At 30.9% G+C, this 21,379-nt stretch overlaps 2 protein-coding genes across 17 annotated transcripts in view; one reads left to right on the top strand and one right to left on the bottom strand.

Annotated features, from left to right (window-relative positions):
• The first annotated feature begins 233 nt into the window (after positions 1 to 233).
• LOC108773637 (uncharacterized) lies at positions 234 to 19,885 on the top strand. The gene is made up of 11 exons (XM_018539502.1): positions 234 to 320; positions 5,015 to 5,292; positions 5,889 to 6,301; positions 6,860 to 7,037; positions 7,569 to 7,780; positions 9,063 to 9,396; positions 16,067 to 16,419; positions 17,556 to 17,823; positions 18,090 to 18,381; positions 18,575 to 18,790; positions 19,146 to 19,885. The coding sequence occupies exons 2-11, from the start codon at positions 5,019 to 5,021 to the stop codon at positions 19,441 to 19,443; spliced, it is 2,838 nt and encodes a 945-aa protein (XP_018395004.1). The 5' UTR covers positions 234 to 320; positions 5,015 to 5,018; the 3' UTR covers positions 19,444 to 19,885.
• Positions 19,886 to 20,496: 611 nt separating this feature from the next.
• Mhc (myosin heavy chain) overlaps positions 20,497 to 21,379 on the bottom strand; it is a 50,551-nt gene continuing 49,668 nt past the window's right edge. For 12 of the 16 annotated variants that reach the window (XM_018539552.1, XM_018539554.1, XM_018539553.1 and 9 more), the window contains exon 25: positions 20,497 to 21,297. In XM_018539552.1, coding sequence (XP_018395054.1) covers positions 21,205 to 21,297 — 93 coding nt within the window. In that variant the 3' untranslated portion in view covers positions 20,497 to 21,204. The remainder of the gene's footprint in view (positions 21,298 to 21,379) is intronic. The other 4 variants (XM_018539544.1, XM_018539545.1, XM_018539548.1 and 1 more) reach the window with 2 other exon arrangements.

Below are 21,379 nucleotides of genomic sequence, written 5' to 3'. Positions count from 1 at the left end.
GATCAGATTTCTTCACGATCGCTTCTTATCTTCGCTCATTAACTCGATTAATAGACTCGGCGCTTCCCTTTTCTTTTCCCGCACGTTCTTTGTCGTAGCGGAACGATGTGGTCGACAGCTTTGCCGACCGGATCTCCAACGGTACCGTACGGCTCATACCTCGCGAAAACCGAATGCGGCACCGGCTAGATTCGTGCTGCCACGCCGTCGAATTCACAGTTTGTCGCGCTTAACCGGTGCGCGTGGTTCGACCTGTCGCGTCGTTCTCTCTCGCTAAGCGATCGAAGTGCAGTGCTCACCAAGGATCGATCGGATTGAGTGTAAATAACCGATCTTTATTATTTTATTATTTATTTTTCTGTGCTATGTGAATTTCTTCCGAAGTATTAAAATTACGAGAAATTTTTTAAAAAGTTTAAAATATAAAGTGACTCAAACGCGTGTAAAAGTACACGCAAAAGATTTGCTAAAGACATCCCAAGAGTGTATAAAAATGAATTTAAAAAAGGGTGTTTAAAAGTTTTGTATGGCGTGCTCAAAAATTGTCTAAAGAACAAATTAAAAATATATGGTCCCTTATATAGTACGGGAGGCCAAGCGGGGATTTTGGGATTTACTCGAGCGCGTCAGAATAACATAAAGGGGGAAAGCTTGCACCCTAATAAGTACCCCCACTAAATATTAAACCTCTATATAGAGCCGGGGGTCCAGGGGATTAGTAAATAAAAAAAATCGATCGTTCGAAAACTCGAGCGCGTCAGATTAAGGTATGGTGTGTTAATTACATGTAGAAAAGTGTACATTTCAAAAATCTGACGCGCTCGAGATGCGCTCTGGAAATTTTTTTTTTTTCCCCCTTTTTTGACCCCTTTCTACAGCTAACCCCACCACATAAACCGTCAGATTAATATTTATCCGTTATCAGAAACACATGGGTTGCTTACACTATTAATATCTGACACGCTTCGAGTATTGCATTGTCACTGTTTTTTTTGAAAGCCTGTACACGCTCCCCCACCACTGAAATGGCATACATCATATAACCTTTTTTTCTTTTTAGCATCTAATCTTCACAATCCAATAGGTCCCCACGACACTCGAATAAATCCACATTTAGCCTCTCGGCCTCCCCTACTATTATAATTATGTAACACTATTGCATAAAATTAATAATTGAATTATATACATCAAAACTTATTTATAAATACAAGTTTTAATTTTATTTACATATATAAATTTTATTATAATAATGAAAAATTTTAAGAATATCTCTACTTTTCGTTGTTCCTCTACTGCTATTTATCATTTTTGAACTATTTTAATTATTTACTTTAAAAAATAATCGAAAACTCCTAATTATTTAACTTTCGAATTTCGCAAAATTTGCCATTCTTCTGTTCGGTAATTTCAAATTGTCGTGCCGATCAGCTCTGTTTGCGTCGAGGAATGAAACAAGTTTGATTAGCATGGTATATTTAATTAGTAATAGAATGGTTGCGGGGGCAGTTTTGCATGATGGTCGTCAAAAATCGCGTGAAAGTGCTTGTCGAGTAAAAGTAAAATATAAGACCTAACAAGACCAGCAATTCCTCCGTGGCAACTCGTGTGACTTGACAGAAAATTGTTCCGTTTCGTCGCGAATATTTTGCCCTACAAGGCTATGCCATTAGTACGTCGTCGTACTTTCTATTCGAGGCAGAAATCTTGCTTGTAATTTGAAGCAAAATTTAAGTGCAAAATCGCGTTTCGATACTTGCGATTTTTTTCTATTGCGATAATCGAGAAAACTGCGATTGTCCTTGCATAGCGCGAATGATTGTAATTAAATTAGTATCGACTGATAGAGAGAGAAAGAGAGAGAGAGAAAGAGTAATGTCCAAAGTGTTTAATTTGTTATTAGTAGTACAATAAACGATAAATATTGAATAATTATGTAACAGTTATTAAATATTTGTTTTGTAAAATAAATATTGAGTAATTGTGTAATAGAGAGAGAGAGAGAGAAGAGTTCTTGAATATTTATTTCATAATTTATAATAAATGTTTATTATAAATTATATAATACTTTTCTAATATAAACAGGTCTATATGCAATATGATAGCGATATTATATAAAAGAAACAGGATTTAATCACGCGAGAATTTATTATATTATACGTATTCGTAGATTATCGATTAAATATATTTAGTATTGGATATTAAGAAATACAATATGTTCGATTGAATAAATAGTTGAATGAATTTAGATGGAACGTGGAGATACAATATATAAATACCTGTGTAAATTACATAGCGTTATTGCGTATATCGCTGCGTATGTAGATAACTCTCTGGGTATGAAATAACATACATAGATATATCGGGCATGAGAGCGCGATTGCTGTATCATTTAGCGGGTCGAATGTAAAGCGGTCAAAAAATCGATTGCTTTCTATTTTTCCTTTAACCGTGTTACACTCGCTTGTTAAACATAGAAAATCTGTCGCGGTGATTTCAACCGTGTTCCACTAAAATGAAATTGTTCTCTTCTCGGAAAGAAAGAATCGATTTTCATGGGACACGGATAACATTGTCATGATTAAAATCTACCATTTTATCATGCAAGTATATTTTTTACGAACACTTTACGAATACTTCTTTGGTATGTAAATTTATCATTAGATCAAACATTTTAAAAGAAGATAAATAATTCAAATTGCATTATTTCGATTTGTAATTATTAATTAATGATATTTATAATTACGTAATATTGTAATAATATTTATAATAATATCCACGAAAATTTCGGTTTTAATAATTAAACTTATTCTTATTTTTATTATCAATCACAATTCTCAATTTTAATTTTAGTTATAAATATCAACCTTTATGTTTGATTTCAGTCTTTAATTTTAGCTTCTATCATGTAAACTCTTTAATGATGTTGAATCATAATAATATGGTATACTTGAACAGACATCTCAGTATGTAACGTTACTTTAAATTACAAATGACGTCCTATGAGAAATCCGTTACCGGATCAGCAATGACCTTCGACGATCCTTCAACAATTACTCAATGATGGCAAATACAAATATAACATAGTAGAGAATTCTTAATTCTTCGAGTATAAATAGCATGTTAGTATTGTACTCTTAGATTAATTTTGCATTTCTTTTGTGTAATCAGATTCCAAAAAGAATATGGCTAACAGTTTTCAAAGGATTTATAAAATACAGTATCTGTGTTTTGAGATTATAATATATTATATAAATATATATGTATGTATTATTACATATTCCTAAGATTATACATACGATGTTTCTTTATAATCATTACATGCTTTTAAAATAGGCTTAAATTAATTTTTCTTTAATTAAATGATCGATGCACGAACAGTTTTTTAATTAAAAATTTAAATTTATGTTATAAATTAAAGTTTTGAAATAAGCAAGATAGACTGACTAATTATTTTAAAATGTGATTTATTTAATATTATTTAATATTTACGATACTAATTATTGCAATTAATTATTTCATAATATATATATTTAAATAATTGAAAAATAATCATTGTTTTGTGAGAAAACTTGTCTCTGAATTTATTTAAATTTGTTTTACTTTTGATTTTACTAATTGAAATCTGTTGATAATATTAAAAAATCTAATGAAGGAATATTTGAGAAAGAACGATCAATAAAGATAAACATTTATCTTAAACAATTTTTTTAACAATGCTTTAATGCATAATATGTTTCTTCGAACGATAAATGCATAATATGCTTTTATTATTTACTTCGAAACTTGGAGACCTCCCAATTCTACGTATCGATTTGAATATCGTTGTTTTATATGACCTGTTACGTCATTGAAATCATAAAAAAGTCGAGATATTTGTAAAATACACGCGGATTACCGATTCTCTTGACTAAAAAAGTAAATTATTTCTGCATAAAAATTATATTGTTACGTAAACACTTATATGAATAGTAGAACATAAAATATAAACTTTTTAAGTTATAAATTATAAAAGTTAAATTTTAAATAAATAAAACCAAGAAATATGTATAATAATTTATTCTTTAAAAATATTGAAAAATGAACGTTTCGACTCTACTTTGGAGTCATCTTCAGCATAACTAATCTCTTCTTTTAAAGAATAAATTACTAATTACGTACAAAGAACCACGTCTGACTCTTTATTGCCTGATCTTCGGATACATATTTCTTGGTTTTTAAATATCAAGAGTTCGTAAGGAAGTTACACTTGGCTTTGTTAAATAAATAAATTTTACAAATAGTTAATTCATGATTAATAAATGAAATAAATAAAAATAATTTATTGTGACATAAAAGATAATAAATCTGATAGGCAAATCAGATAATGTATCAACATTTTTATTGCATATTATTAAAATATATTATTAAATATTTAAATTATTAAAATTTGTTAATTAAATTTTAAGCACTTCTTCTGTATAACAAACGATCAAGAAGAGACATTATTCACGCGTTCTCTATTATTGAGTATGCATCATCTATCATTTATTGTCTTCTTGCGGTATCTTTCACGCGTGGGCGTTGATAGAAAGACCTCATTTCCGTGACTTCACAATTAGTCACGCGTGTGTATCAATTAACGAGTCTCAGTAGCTGTGTACCGCGAAGGCCGGCGGCTTTCAAGGAAAAACCTGAATGCAATCGGAATCTATCATGTAGTTGATCCTTATTTAAATCAATCTTATCTACGTCTTTATCAACAAAAATAATGACTAAATATAGATATTAATAATAACAACGTAGCGACGTACAAATTCTTAAAACTCACAAGCCTAATCCTAAATTAATACTAAATTTGTTAAACACGTACTATTCATACCTCATAAACTTAACTTAAAAATATTATTTTACACTTAATGTATATATATCTTAATATGTCAGATTTAATTTCAATTCAAGAAACTTTAAACAAGTTAAAAATATTAATTTCTTAAGAAAAAATAGCGAGGTAAATTGCGTATAATATTCTTATCAGAACAATGACAATGCGGTGCCGGGCGTCGTCAATCGTCGTCACAATCGCGCTTCTGATTGTCCTGCTGGATGGTGCAATTGGCAAGCTGCGGGTCGTCTACCGATGGAAGCAAATCGATTATGAATGGCCGAGCAATGACATTAAGAGGCTCTTCCCAGATTACAAGCAGGAGGACAATTTGCCCTTGGGTTTAGAGGTGGCTGGTGATCGGCTATTTATCACAGTGCCGAGATGGAGACAAGGGGTTGCTGCAAGTCTCAATTATATTCGACTTAACGGTAATTATCTTGTCCTCAAAATTACAATTACTTGGAATAATACTCGAGAAGTGGCATAATTACTCGTCTAACGTGCAGTTTACAGTTTCACAACGTAGACAAATATTCGAGGGATATTCATCAGCAATTTCAATTATCTATTTTAATTATTTATATTATATTTATATTAATAATATTATTATTTTCGTATACAAAAACAGATTTAAATACTCCTTGTTACTTTCTAATGTTTATTCAAATTTACTGTACGATCATATCGTTTCGATCAATATGATTAAAAGACTTTAAAGAATAAAGAACAAAAAAAATGTTCACAGAAAAACATTTCAATCATAGAATACCGCAGAGAAAAGCTTTTTTCTGGTAACAAATAAAATCTTACTAAAAAATGAATTTTATTTTGAGTATCAATAGATCAGTATAGAGTTAAATTATTTTCTCATACTACAATTGCTGATTAATTTTCAAAAATAATCTTGCGAGAATTTCAAAAAAGACCGTTTCAATGGAGTAGAAAGACAAACAGAACTTTAGCAATGAATCTCTCTTTTCCTCTGGGGTTGACGTCGTCGGTATCAGAGCTCGTTGGCTTTCAGACACCCGCGAATCACCACCTCTAATTCCGTATCCTTCTTGGGAGGCTCATCAGTACGGTGCTGCCGGCGTGCCAGAGATCGTTTCAACGTTTCGTGTGCGCGCCGATCGTTGCAACAGACTTTGGGTCCTGGATACAGGACTGACAGACATCCTGGGTAGCCCTGAGCAACAGGCGCCGCCGGCGTTGATTGTCTACGACCTGATGACTAATCGCATGCTGCGCAAATACGTGATACCGTCCGAGCAAAGGACCACTGATTCCCTGTTCGCCAACATCGCTGTCGAGGATTACTCATGTGAGGACTCGTATGGTTACCTGGGCGACCTCGGCGGTCCAGGTCTTGTTGTCTACTCCTGGAACCTCCGCAAGTCTTGGCTTGTCAAGCACCATTCTTTCCATCCAGATCCGATGGTAATTCGTTGTAATTTAGAAATACATGCGTTCATCTTTTGATTACATTTCTTTTCGATCTGTTTATAAGACCAATTTACACGAAGTTGTTAATGATTGTGCGTATGTATACATATGTATATCGTAACATATGGTTTGATGATAAGTATAGTAAAAGGGGTAACTCTTTAATAATGAATATAATAAAAATTATACTGTAAAATAAGGTAACTTTGATAATAACTGTCGAGAACGTTGACCTAATGTTTATAACACACATGTCTAAAATGTTTAAGACGTTTTCAAGACATTTTATACCCTCAAATCGTCTTATATAATTTAACATGCTGTTTGGTCATTATTAAAATTGAGATCAGAGTTTAATGCGCCAAGGTTACACCATTTTATGTAACCAGTAATTTTTAATTACGCTAATAGCAATAAATTTATTAGTTTTACATATATTATAATTGATTAATTAAGAAGTTCGCTTTGATATAGAATAAGGGAAAATTTTTAATACATTGCAACGAATGCTAGGCCATTCGAGCGAAATTTTACTCATGCTGTCTTTCTCAGGGCGGAGAATTCAAAGTGTCAGGAATATCATTTCAATGGAATGACGGCCTGTTCGGGATGGCTCTCGCGCCGACTGGTGACGGCTACAGCACCATGTACTACCATCCACTCTCTAGCGGCATGGAATTTTCCGTTAGTACAAGGTTGTTACGCGATGCTCAGCGTGCCAGTGTTGCGGGTACGTTAAAAAAAAATATCATGTGCTTATGATGAAAGAGGTATAATAAAGGACTAATCATTCGATTGCAAACAAGTCCTTACTTTATTTCACATGCAACGACATTTTGCACGGTATTTACATAAAGAACTTTGAAAATTGTCCATTGTGTTTACATGTGAAAATGTTGCAAAAACAACCAACAATCCAATGAAATTTAATTAATTCTGGGGAATATTTAAATCAACATTATTCTCTTTAAAGAGAGCCGAAAAGTAACTAAGAAAGTTATTAATCAGGAGACGCGGTAGCGTCTCCGGCCATGTTCAAAAAAACTGTGAACGCTACAAGTCTCTTATTACCTATTATTTGAGAATTATTTTGATTTTTAAGCGCAAAGAGTAAGTCAATTTAAAGAACTTCAAGAAATCTGTCGCTTAAAAAAAAAAAATCGTATAATTCAGAATTTTACACGTCTTTTAAAGAACAAATGTGTTTCGACATTTTACGTGTTTGTAGAAGCGTCAAGATTATTTCATGTATTTGTCCTAGAAACGTCTCATGAATTCCAAACGCTGGGCTCGCGCGGACCTAACGGTCAGAGTAGCGTCAGCTTCCTGGATCCGAAGACCGGAATTCTTTTTTACGCGCTGACGAATCTAAACGCTATCGCTTGTTGGAAACCGCAAAATAAATTTACCGTACAGCAACAAGGCTACGTTTATCAGGATAATGTTACCATGGTTTTCCCCAATGATCTTAAGGTAATTACAAATCTAATTCTCATTACTTAATCACCAACAATAATTTATTAGTATTGCAATAATTAAAATTACTTTTATATACCACAAACTTTAACAAATTCTGTCATCATCACATATCATGAATTGCTAAATCAACCACAGTAAGAGAATTCTTGATTAACATGAAATAGTTTCGATAGTTAAAGGAAACAGAAAAGTATAATCTATAATTATGGAAATATATAATTGTCCATTTTATTTTTAAAAAACGCACGTGTGCGATTAGATTTCAACAATAATTCGGCAAGTGTCTACTATAACTCTCATGCTCCTTCGCGTTCTTTATTTGTGAAATTACGAATAAATTGCCATTGAAGTCTGATTTTTTCTCTACTTCTCTATTTTATTAAAGGAAAGAAGAAGGTTAGATTGAATATTATTTTATTTTATTGAACTAATTCAATAAATATTTTTGTAACATAATTACTTTTGCAAATTTATTAGCCATAGAATGTCAATACATAACGAACGCGTAATTTACGAAAAAACCGAAGAGTGAAAAAAGATTGCGTTTATGCAATAGGAGGGTAATATGGAATATTAAACGAACTATAGCGTATGCAGTATAATTTTTTACGTTGAATACATATGGTTATTAAATTAAATTTATTTTAATTATTTAAAAGCCACATTCAAGGCCTCCAAGTTAAATTGTAAAGTAACAAAATTAATATTAATATATTTTTCAAAATTACATAATGACAGGAATGAGTATACGTCTATAAAACTGTCTGTTACCTGCTGAGAACTGAAATACACAGCTATTACAACGTAATAAGTATTAACGAAGTGGTCATGTTATAATCTAAGCAGATTATAAAAAAGTAATTTTAAAAATCACTCCTAAAAACGCACCATAAAGTACAATAGCTGCCAAAAACTTCCGGTCAACATAATTTTATAATAACTTTTGTCTGCTTTCTGCAGCTTATATTATAACATAAAATTCTTGTTATAATTATAATATTTTAAATACTAGAATATATATTATCTACAATACTTATGTACTAGATTTTTATTTGTAAAATTTTTTAATCTAAAGAATATATATAATACAATTATTCATTGGACGGAAACTTTTGACTATCATTGGATACCTACAAGCATCGTGGCATTTCATAACCCTCCTTCTCACCTATTTCCATAAACGCCTATTTTTCCTTTTTTAATTTTATATTTTTATTACCTATTATTATGTTGTGTATATTATTATTGTCACATCATAATCTTTTTACTTCGATAGATCGATCGAAACGGCAACTTGTGGATTCTCTCTGACAGACTGCCCATCTTCATGTACTCGCAATTGGACCTACATGATTATAACTTTAGGATACTTATGGGGTCAACCGAGCAACTCATCATGGGCACGGTTTGCGATTCGACATCGCCTTTCACCACAACGACGATATACGATCACAGAGATCACATGGATCACATGGATCACATCAATAATCGCATTGATCACAAAGATCACACGATGAGTTTGACGCCCAGAATCGGGAACTCGGCCGGTTTCATAAAGATAGAGATCGCGACTATGCTGTTGCTAACATGCCTCAGTAAAGCTCTCATTTGAGGAGCTGCTATTGAAAAATTTGGATTGAAAAATAAAAATAGTAGAATTAAAGATAAGATACAAGTGTAAAATTAAAAACAAATGTAGATAGAAATAGAAAGGGAGAGTGGATAAGGCAGAAGAAAAAAATATGGAAAATTCAATTTTTTATATTAACATTATTTCGTTAATAAAATGATTTCTGTAATTTAGAATAATCTTCAATGAAGTTAAGTATTGATGGAAAGTTTTATTGATAATATAGAATTATCTTTTGTTATAAAAATATGAAAAAAGGTAAATATTTATTTAACCGTTATAAAATTAGAGCTAATAATAATCCTATTGTTGAAAACACTTATTTATTATCCCATCTAATTACTTCACTCGAACCCATCTTGTAAAAGTCTAAGATATATATAGCGTATTAGTAATCATTGTAATTATAATCCTGTAATTATAATATTTTTACTTTATTATTAGAAATGTATATGTATTTTTAAAAAAGTTTGGTTTGCAGTAAAAAGAAAAATACACTGACAAAGATTGGTACAAACTATTTAGATAAATCTTTAATGAATAACCAACCGATAATATAATATAATTGGATTACACGTCTCCATATGCACAAAAGCTAATTAGATATTGATTTCCTCATTTGTTTATCTCTCGAGAAAACATTTCTCTTTTTCGTTGAGTATGTTCGTTATTATCTACTCAAGTTGAAATTGCCATTATATTTAAGTGTCAAATGTAATAGAATTTATATGAAAAAAAAGAAGTATTTTCAAATAAAAGCGATGTTTTTATTATTTTCTTATTTTCAACAAAATTATAACATTATTTAGACAGCAATTTAAAGAATAATCAACCGATAATATAATTATTCGATTGCACAACCCCATATGCACAAAAACTAATTAGATGTTGATTAGACATTATTATGGTACATTTTATTCTTTCTATCATCGAATTCCTTTTTATTATACTGATTGTAAAAATCGTAATATCTTTTGTATACTTTATCACATGATTTACATTACTCTATATACCATATTATTATGTTTATTTCATTCTAATGTTTACAAGACGTCTCCACAGTTCATCATGTGCATCTTGGATGCTTGTGCGATGACGACAAAAACTCATATTGCACAACTTGGAAACAACTTTCTGACGAATGCCAGAAACGCGTTAAAATTTTACGAAAAAGAACGACAACAAAAATAAATCCCTGCTGCGTAATAACATCTGCGAGAGACTTGAGAATTTTTTCCATGGAAGATCGGCCGATGACGTGCCGAGCATGATGATCGAGATAAGTAGTGCAAAGTCATCGCACACATATTTACGCACCTGGCGCATGCAACGTCATGTCGACCTGCTGCACCTGTATATGCAGTACTTCATACTTGAATATAAATCTTGCAAGAGCGAATCAAGATGTGCATCATCTTCCGTAGTTCATTGTTAGTTGGCAGTCTCACAATTTCAACAATAGAAAACAATTTCTTAGGAAGAATCGTATACACTTTTGCAGATGATACTGTGTTTTAGTGCAAATAATAATTTGATTAAAAATTAAATATTATTCGATTACACAAAATTATTTATTTCACATCGTGAATTTATATTACATTATTAAATTATATCATAATATACTTAACAAAAAATAGGAAACACTTTCGAACATGCTCAAAATTTCTCAATATTCAGAACATCGAAACTCGCTGAAAAATCACAGACAAGAAATAGAAAATACATTTTAAAGGTTGAAAAATCTCTACTTTCGAAACACGTAATTGAAATTTTAATTTAATTGATCCTTTACGGATTTATACGGATTAAATGGATAGAATGGTCTTTTAAATCTGAAAATTTTGTACAAACTTTACAAAGGTCTAGGCGTGATATAAAAATCACACAAAAGTACAGTTCAGAGTAGTCGAAAAAATGAATCTTTACATTTAATTTGCCTTTTTATTAAATGTTGTATGATTTTTTTACCGAATTATTGAACGTTGAGACAAAAATGATTATTTTTTGTGAAAAATTTTATAAAAATATCATATTCCTACATTTCAATATCATTTTTCAGGGTTACTTCATAATTGGATATGATGATATTAAAAAAATGTTAATGAAAATTGTAAACAAATGAAAAATAATTTATTTATATAAAAATGATAAATTAAAAATAACTCATCATAAAATCGATCTCTTGCGTTTTTTTGTGCGATTAATGATTTCAACGACGTAATAATTTGAATATTTAAATAAGCGACGTTTTTTATAAATTTCTGTAACTTATAAGTGTAAATAACTTCACAAAAAAAATCTCAAACTTTTTTGCAAAACACGTGTTTCATATTTTTATATAGAATATGTTAGCAAATTAAAAAAAATTATGATGCTTCCAAGGTGCTTGATTTAACGTGGAATGTCTCATATAAGTTTTCAGAAAATTATATAAAAGTTTAATGTATTAATAATCAAATGTAGTCATATCTAAAAATGCTTTATTAAAGAATTATGAAGAATAAAGAAGTCAATAACAAAATATGTCAGCTGTTATTCAATTTAATACATCCTATTTCTAAAATATCTTTATTTATTAAATGTTACAAAATTGTGTAATATTAGTGAATAGAGATCAAAAAGAAAGAAAGAGAGAGAGAGAGAAATTATGTAATCTATGAGAATAATTTCGCTATTAAATGACTGACAATTAAATAAAATTTAAATCGATAAGAATAAATGAAGAATGACAGAAATTATCGTATTATTGATTAAATCAGATCTTAATCGGTGCTTAATAATATTCATATGTAAATTTACAAAATATGTTTTTTGGTTCTATAAACTGAACGCTGATTCTACTTGTCAGACTTTCAATGCAATCATAAACCGAAGCTAGAAATAACATTACAAATTACATTGATCATCAATATAATAATGATGCTAATAATAATCAAATCAGTACGTAGATTTATTATATAACTAAAAAATATATTTGCAAATTTGCGTATAATCATTATCAAGATCCGAAAATAGGTTTATTTCTTTTATGTTTGCCGAGCGATTAAATATAATTGGCTAGATCTATAAGTAACAACCAATCTGTTCATTTGCTTGACGAACAGACTAGCCGCTTTGTCGATTTAAACGCACTCATTAATATGTGACCACGAGAACGTTTATTCAAGGTTCACAATTTTCGATACGTCATTTATAAGGCGACTTACCGTTTGTACTTCGATCGTTGGAATTATAAAAGTGAGCAGTCCTTGGTTTTGACCAATCTGGACTGACTAGCTTATCAGCGACTACTCTGTACACAACCATTAAAATTGCAGTTTGTCGGATGAGGTCGGCCACACATGTTCAAGCGAATTTATCAAGTATGCTTGCGCAAGCTACTTGTGCAAAATTATTGAAATGTGTTATAGATAAAACAGTACTGCTTATCGTAAGGCAGCATACACGTTCACACAATTTGCGTAAACATACTTGACAAATTTATTATATTTGAACGTGTGAAACATGCCTGAGGCAACTGACATTGTCGCATCTCTAAGAGTCGCCGCTCTTTTAGCTCGACTTCAGAATTTTCGTCGGTACAGTTTCATCAATTTTACAAAATTTTTTGTAGTGTTTACAGTGTTGACACATCGTTAAAATCTACTGCTAAAATCTATCTATTGCTAAAATCAACTGCGTAGATGCACCAAGATTTTTCCATCGTACTTGTTTATGTACATTACGTAAGACTTTTTATTTAATAAGTATATATAAAAGTAATTATCTGGAGCAAGTGGGGGATGTCACGTTATCTTGTATAGTTTACGCTGCATTCAGAAATTGAAGGCATCGAAATTACTTCTTTATAGCCTGCTCAGACGTTAATATGGTTACTGGACATTAGTGTTTATAATACTTTGTAGTAAAAGCTGCATTTCAATTTTGCAGGTAGCCGATACAGGTGTGTACTCTTTATGTAATTTTGAAAGTATGTTTGGTTATTAATTTTGTAACTTCGTTTTGAAACCTTTTGGATGTGATTTTTAAATAATATGATTGAATTAAATTTGATAACAAATGTGTGCACGTATTATCTGATGTGTAAAATTATACTACATATACATTCTGTATTTCCTCTTTACTTATTTTATATAATTGCAACTTTTTTCACTTTTTAATTTTTTTTACGTTCATTCTGTATATCCGAAGAACTTTTACCTATAGCATAATTAATATCGCTGTATAATTAATAAACTTGTGTCAAAAATAATTGTATCACACATATAAATATCTTTTCTAATAAGAAAATATTTATGAAATTATATAAAGTCTTTTCTGACATAGAATTTGTGATCTGCAATTTTGTGGATATATTTACAAAAATGGATGTAGAAATTTTATTTTTGTATTTTTACGTAAAAATGAAAATAAAAACAACAATCTCCAATAACCTTAACCTTGATAAATGTTATATTTATCACTGGCGCAACATAAACATAACCTTAGAGAATTTTTCTAGATAGAATCTAATACTTTTTTATATATATAAGATGGTATTTATAGTACGTTTTTACTCAAAGACCATCTTGATTAATGTCTTAAGATGCAATGCATCAATATGACTCTTTGATTGGTTCATAATATCATAAAACTGTACTTAAGACAATCTTAAACATAAGAATCAGCTATAAATATTGCCCTTTATAACTTTTTTGTTATTGAACACTCACAAAAAAAGTACCATTAATAATGAAATGACATTTCATTTAAAGAGCTCATTTAAAAAAAGATGCAATTCATTTCATTGCGTTCTTTTGACATACATTAACGTATTTATACATTATTAAACACGCATTTAATTAACTCTGTGTAGATAAGTTCTTTGCTACCAAGATATCTCACGAATAATATAATTGTATTATAATGATGATTCTCTGAGAAATTATCTACATCTAAGAGAGAGTGATTGTTCTTTTTAATAATTAGTATCCCTTCCACAGTATATGCTTCGCAATATTCTCGTCTTGATCACAGCTTGCCATTTATAATCAGAAAGACCGCGCAAACTGGTAAAAAGAATCACATCGAGAACGAGGTTTATATACCAAAAATATGGATAAGTTAAAAGAAAATATCGTCGATACGTTATATTGTGAGTAAAAACACAGTGATAAGATAATGGTGGTGGGATGGGACGCTTCCGTGCTTATTTAAAAATTCAAGCAAATGAACGAGAAGATAAAAGCTCTGAGTGTTTGTGTTATTAATCGTATGTGACAATATATGTATATCAATATGACGATAATCGCAACAGTGAAATAATCACGCTATCATATTTTATAAAAGAACAATTAAAACAATTATTTTGTATAATATTTAAAAATATTATAATATTAAATATTATACACACACAACTTTATCAGGTAGCATTAAAAATATGTTATTATAAATAGTTATAATTATTTAACACTTTTAGTATCTATTAAATAGTAATTAATCTTTTTAAAATAACTGTTTAAATAATGTGTAAGATACGATTGTATTATTCGTAACGTTAATTGTTGAGTACAATAGAAGCATATTTAAAGACACGTTCCTACACGGACAAACAAAAATATTCTATTTGCATATTTAAAGGCACGAATTTCATGTAAAAAGATATCGCGGTCAAAGTTCTTCAGCTTGATCGAATAATAATATAACGCAGATATGTTATTATCCGTAATACATCCTAGATAGTACACAATATTTATAAAACATTTTGTAAATAATTTTGTGATATACACATATAAATAGCACAAATTATAAATATTTATTAAAAATAGTATAAAATACAGGACTCTCAATACAACAAATAAAACAAATAATGTAAAGGCAAATGAGAGTCAAACGAGAGATATCATCTCAATATTAATATATTCAAAACTCGCTACATTAAGTATAAGAACATAAACTAAATAATCGTGAACTTAATCGAATTTAAATATTAACTAAATCGGTTAGAGATTTCACAGATATTTACGAGGACCTGCCTAAAAAGATAGTAAGTGTAGAAAACTTTAAATATGTGCGATTACTATTATTTTCAATGAAATATATCGGTGAGTAAAACAAAAGAGCGAATGCTCACAAAAAATAAGTAATTTATTAATCATCAATGAAATCTCTGTTATAGCTACTAATTTAATCAATAAGATTTTTATTAATTTATTTTATCAAAGCAATATAAAAGAATTTGTTTTTAAAAGTGATGAGATTAAGAAAGTCTGTAGGAAAAAAAATTAATGTTTAATAAAAATTAATTGAAATTGAATTTAAACATTTTAAAAATAATACGAAATATTTAAATATTATTAAAAATATTTTTTAATTATAACAAGAAGTTTGTAAATAATTTATGTAGATATTAACTGATGAAGAATCCCATTTATCCAAATATATTGGACAAAACAATTCCAATAACCAAATAATTAGGATAATAAAAGCTTATTAGCTTTTCTCTCTGTAATCAATACTTATCAGTTCCAATAATAGGAGCTGACGTTCAGAAAACTAAAGCATGTCACGCTCTTATTAATGTGCCGTATTTCGAATAGTAAGAACTTGACTACAGTTCGTATATTTCGAACTGAACTTGAGCTTGTATGTGTAAAGTAAATGAAGTCCAGATAAACGAAATTTATTTAACCGTATTACTTCTGCATGTGCAAAAATTATCGCCCTAAATACACCGTTTACCATACTTAAACTTTTATTTTTTATTTATGTAGGCGAAATCAGAAAAATCTTTAATATGCCGAAAAGTAGTACAATACCTGGTATGGTTTACCTGCCGGCGAGAGAAAACCCTTCAAAAACCGCGATGGATTTTCTCAATGCTAGGAAAAAAGTTGACGGGGCAGAAGGATTGTGGAGAATTGAAAACAAACTTTATGATTTGGAAACCTTCGTGAAATCACATCCAGGTGGATCTGAATGGCTACGGCTCACGAAAGGAACCGATATCACTGAGTTGTTCGAGGTATTAAATTAAAACCAGAATTATGCATCTTGGACAAAATTATCATAATAAGTTAATTTTTTATTTGAAGTTATCAATTACCGTATTTTTAATTAATCATTATTAAAATAATAATTAATATAAGGCTCCATAAATATAAAATAAATAAATAATAAAAGAGCACAGAGCCAACAATGTAAACGAAATAATAAACATTTAATTTCAAATAACATAACGTTTCGACTTCGATCGAGTCAATTTCAATGTTACAATTAAAATTAGATTAAAACAAAAGTAATACAAAAATCATTATCCTAGAAAAGCGGTGAATCTAATCTTGTTTGTCGTACATGTAGTCAATAGAATAAAAGTCAGATATCAAGTTGTACAAAGGTATTCTTGTTATACATGTTTTTTAATAAGTTCACAGAAAAGTGAGATGCAGCAAGAAACAGAATTTTTTATTATTATAAATTTAACCCACAGAACAGTGAGAAATGCAGTCTTAGTTTAATTGTCGACCATATTTTTTGGTCGACAATTAAAAAAAAAGAAGAGCGAATTTGCAAATGTATTGAACTAGTCTTCACCGAGTCAGATAACATTTATTATATTATTATTATTATAACACTTTTATTACTATTTTTTATGTAATTATTTTTGAATAATTTAATTTATTTAAACGAGGTGGCCGGTAAATTTTGACAAAACGCTCGTGTGTAAACTGTAGATAGAACGAACTAAACTGAGTAGAAATGTTTTTATTTTTATGATAGAGATCATTTTGCAATATATGTATAATTAGTTATAAGCAGAATGTCTAAAATTGACATATAAAGCAACTTTAAGAAGAAAAAAGTCTGAAAGTTGTCTTATGTGTCGACTTCAGTTACTTGTTTGATAATCGTTAGAAATTAATATACTATTGCGAAAATTGCAAAATAATAGAAAAATTTTCGATTCAATTTAGTTCGTTCTATTTGCATACGAGCACTTTGTCGAAACTTATATCGTACCATATATGAATTCACGGCTATATTTTCTATTCGCTCTATTTCTTTCGTTTCGACAATTTACGATTCTTGAAATATTCGAGATCCACCGCTACGATTTCTGTGTTAGGAATTTTCAATTTTAACATTGATTTCGTCACGTAGGCCCACCACATCACCGACAAGGCTGAACGGCTCCTGCCAAAATTTTACGTTCGAGAAGCCGCAACACCACGGTCAGTGCCCTTGACTTTTTTGCCGGACGGCTTCTATCGTACATTCAAGAGACGAGCAGTCGAAGCTTTGAAGAATGTCGATTTTCATAAACCGTCAACAACGACGAATCTCATCATCGATTCCTTAGCGACTACGACTTTCGTGCTGAGTCTCGTAGCCGCCCTCGTTCACTCTTATGCTATTCTGATTCTTGCCAGTGAGCATTCACGAAATCTATTTGACATGGATTATAATTAAAATATAAATAAATAGCTAAAGAACTAAAGCTACAAATAATTAAGATACATTAATTGCATTAAAGATATTTGTTAATAAGGATAGCAACAATCGTAATGCCTAAGAAATGATAAAAGTAACGATGAGTTTTATATGAATATATTCTCATTAATTAGTTTTATATTAATTATAATTATTAAACGTGAACATTCAATAATTGATTAATTTATTTAACAACAATTTTAGGCCTTTTTTTAACATGGACGACCGTTGCAGCACACAATTATTTCCACATGAGAGACAATTTTCGTATGTACTACTTCGATCTGAGTATGCTATCTTCGAAAAATTGGCGCATCACGCACGCAATGAGTCACCACATGTACCCCAACACCATATGGGATTACGAGATGTACGTGGTCGAGCCGTTTCTACAATGGTACCCTCGAAAGGATAAATCCTACTTAACGGGAATGATAAGCAAGATTATCAGTCCCTTTGTCTGGATGTTATTGTTCGTTGTGGAAGGCATAAAACGGTAACAGAATCATTCCACATTCTTTTGTTACAATTAATAGAAAGGTTTTTCGCTTGTATCTTCACTTTGGATTCTTGACTTTAATTAAACATCTGCTGTTTCTAATTGCGATATCGCGTTTGTCAACATTGAAAAATTTACTAAATAAATTTCCACTTCTGTCTCTCGCGCTAAAAGATTTAATTATTTTTAGATACTATTTAGTGTACACGGAGTATGGGGTTTTCGAATTTCGTGATTTCGTGCCATTCTTACTGCCTATATCGATGAGTTTGGTAGCGCCCAAGATTTTTATTGCTTTCAAGCTGTGGTTCATGATGTTGCTGATAAGTAGCACCATGTTTGGTTTAATCGGCTTCAACGCGGCCCATCATCATCCTGATATCTTTCACGATGGCGATGTCTACAGGTAACATATCACACACACATATAACACACACATTCGCGTTTCATTCTTAAATCTAAAATCATTGAATTAATCAAATCTATTTATCTTTTGATTCGATTAGATCTAATTTGTTTTCCCCTATTAAAAAATAATTTAAGTAAAATAATTTAGATTTATTTAATTAAAAAAAAAAAAAGAATATTGATTTAATTATAAATTTATATCCATCGTTAATTCAACCTTGATTTAATTTTCATTCAACTTTGATTTCATCTTTAATATTCCAATTTTGATTTTTAATCTGCCTAGCATTTATCTCAATTTGTTCGTGAAGGAAATTTTTCATAACTTCTCTAATTATTACAATATTTCCTAGAAATGACTTGGACTGGGGATTACTCGAGATAGACGCCGTACGTGATCGTAAAGTAATCGACGACTCGATCTTCCTAGTTATGACGAACTTCGGCTCGCACACATTGCACCATCTGCTACCCATCGTGGACCATCACTATTTACCATTATGCGTGCCTGCTTTCCTGAAGACGTGCGAGGAATTCAACGTCAGCTCGGAGAAGTGGACGCAATGGGACCTTCTGAAAGGACAATTCAATCAACTCACGCGCACTGACGTGAAGAAGAATTACAGAGAGTGCTCATCTTCAACGAAATAGCGTGCTCAATCGCGGATGTTGAAATTATTATGTGCATTACGTATAATTTTTTACATATCAATTTGCAAGCATGAACTTCGGGTGAATATGTTCCATACAACGCATTTTATACAAGATACATCCTAAGATCCTTAAGACAATCAGAGAATATACGACATCTTTTGGACGTCTTTAGGACGTTCCTTAGAGGTATGTGCTGTATAGGATGTAAATGAAATAATTAAAGTGGTTAAATTATGCTAGATAAGTTTTTTATGAGTTGAAATGAAAATCGAATTTAGATATTGTATGTATATAAAGTAGAAAAGTAAACTGATAATGATAATTCTATTTTATTTCGAGAAACAAAATATTTGCAGGAATAGTATCACCACGTAAAGATCTATTAAAGCCAAAAATTATTTTTTACGATTATTTTCTACGATTGTATTATATTATACTATACAATAAAAATTAAACTGATAATTAAACAACTAAAAGTTCTTTTTCTTGTTTATTGCGAAGATCAATACGTGATGGCAACAAACTCATAAAGTTGGAGCACCGAGCAAAGGTTGAAGAATAGACCTTTACATAACGCATAAAATGCATAAAGTATAAAAGAATCAACCAATCAGAACCTTTTCTTTCCATGAAATGGGAGGACTCTGATTGATTCTCTTATAAGCTTTCTACAATAAGCTATTACCTAAGTTTTAAGTCTTAAATCGTAATGTGAGAAGGCTAATCGATTATAATTGGTCAATTTCTTAAGACTTAAAGTTTAGCTAATGACTCATTATAGAAAGCGCATTATGCTTTGTGCATGTATTTGCAAAGATTTGTGCTTCGACTTTTAGCCTAGCATCTTTGATTTTACAAGCAGGTGATCGACAAGCGGGCCAACTATAGTTCTTATCTTTATTTATTGCTTATTTACTTTAATAAATACATACTTCGTCTCTCTTTATAAATTACAATTAAGTTTATAGGATACGATATCATTCGGATGACACGTGTAATGGTACGCGCTGTTGATCAAATCGTTTATCGCGACTCGCTTTCGTTTTGCTTCCCGCGCGAATATAATATCCTCCTTTTCTTCGATCTCGTTTTTAATTTGAATTTGACTTTTGCTCGCTATGTATTTGTCGCAATTCGCGAGAGCGTAAACGTGTATTCATAAACATGTATTCGTCGCTTTGTTTTCCCCCTTTCGTTTTCAGTGTGTATGTGTAAATATTAATATATCTGTGTCGCGCTGGCTCTCGCCCTCTCATCGTCCGCTCGCGTGTCCTCTCGCTCGATCTCTCTCGCTCATCCACTCTCTCTCTCCCAATCTCTCCCTCTCTTTCTCTCCCTCCCTTTCTCTCCCTCGACTGTCAGCTCGAATGATGAAGCAACGCATCCTCGCCTCTCTTCACTCTCACCCTCAATCCTCTCCTTCTCGAGCGAGCGCTAATTTTTCCCCTTTTTCTCCTCTTGGCCGATTAAACGAAAACAATTATTATCGAGAAAAATGATGAGAATTCAATGATCCGGACGTGATGATACTGATTAATCGATCGCTCGATTGCGAGATGACGATGCCGTTGAAAGCTCCAAGCGAGCTCTCGGATTCGTTACATATACATATATTCTTCGTATCTTCGTTCGACGATGAATTCGATGAGGATAATGTTCTTCTTCCTCTTCTTCTTCTTATTCTCCGGATGTATCTTTCTGTTGAATTTTTGATTCTTTTTTTTGGTTGGTTTTACTAATTATTTACGCGAAGGAGCTTTACAGTTCACCATCGGGCTGCATGTCGAAGCCGGGAAAACGGCGAGGTAATAGGGGACCATCAAATTCGGGTTTTAACATAGGTCGGTGTGGCTGAAAGAAAAAAGGTATATAACGTGAATCTCTTGCGAGTTACAAATATAAATATAAAGAGATATCCACGTGAATTTAATAA

This window comes from Cyphomyrmex costatus, unplaced genomic scaffold (assembly GCF_001594065.2).
Source record: "Cyphomyrmex costatus isolate MS0001 unplaced genomic scaffold, Ccosl1.0 scaffold216, whole genome shotgun sequence".
Taxonomy (NCBI): Eukaryota; Metazoa; Arthropoda; class Insecta; order Hymenoptera; family Formicidae; genus Cyphomyrmex; species Cyphomyrmex costatus.
This window is presented reverse-complemented; position numbering and strand designations above follow the sequence as displayed.

Coding starts and splice junctions, on each gene's coding strand:
- LOC108773637 (XM_018539502.1), top strand. CDS start 5,019: ATGACAATGCGGTGCCGGGCGTCGTCAATCGTCGTCACAATCGCGCTT. Junction 17,824..18,089: donor TGCTATTCTGATTCTTGCCA/GTGAGCATTCAC, acceptor CAACAATTTTAG/GCCTTTTTTTAACATGGACG. Junction 18,791..19,145: donor CACGATGGCGATGTCTACAG/GTAACATATCAC, acceptor AATATTTCCTAG/AAATGACTTGGACTGGGGAT.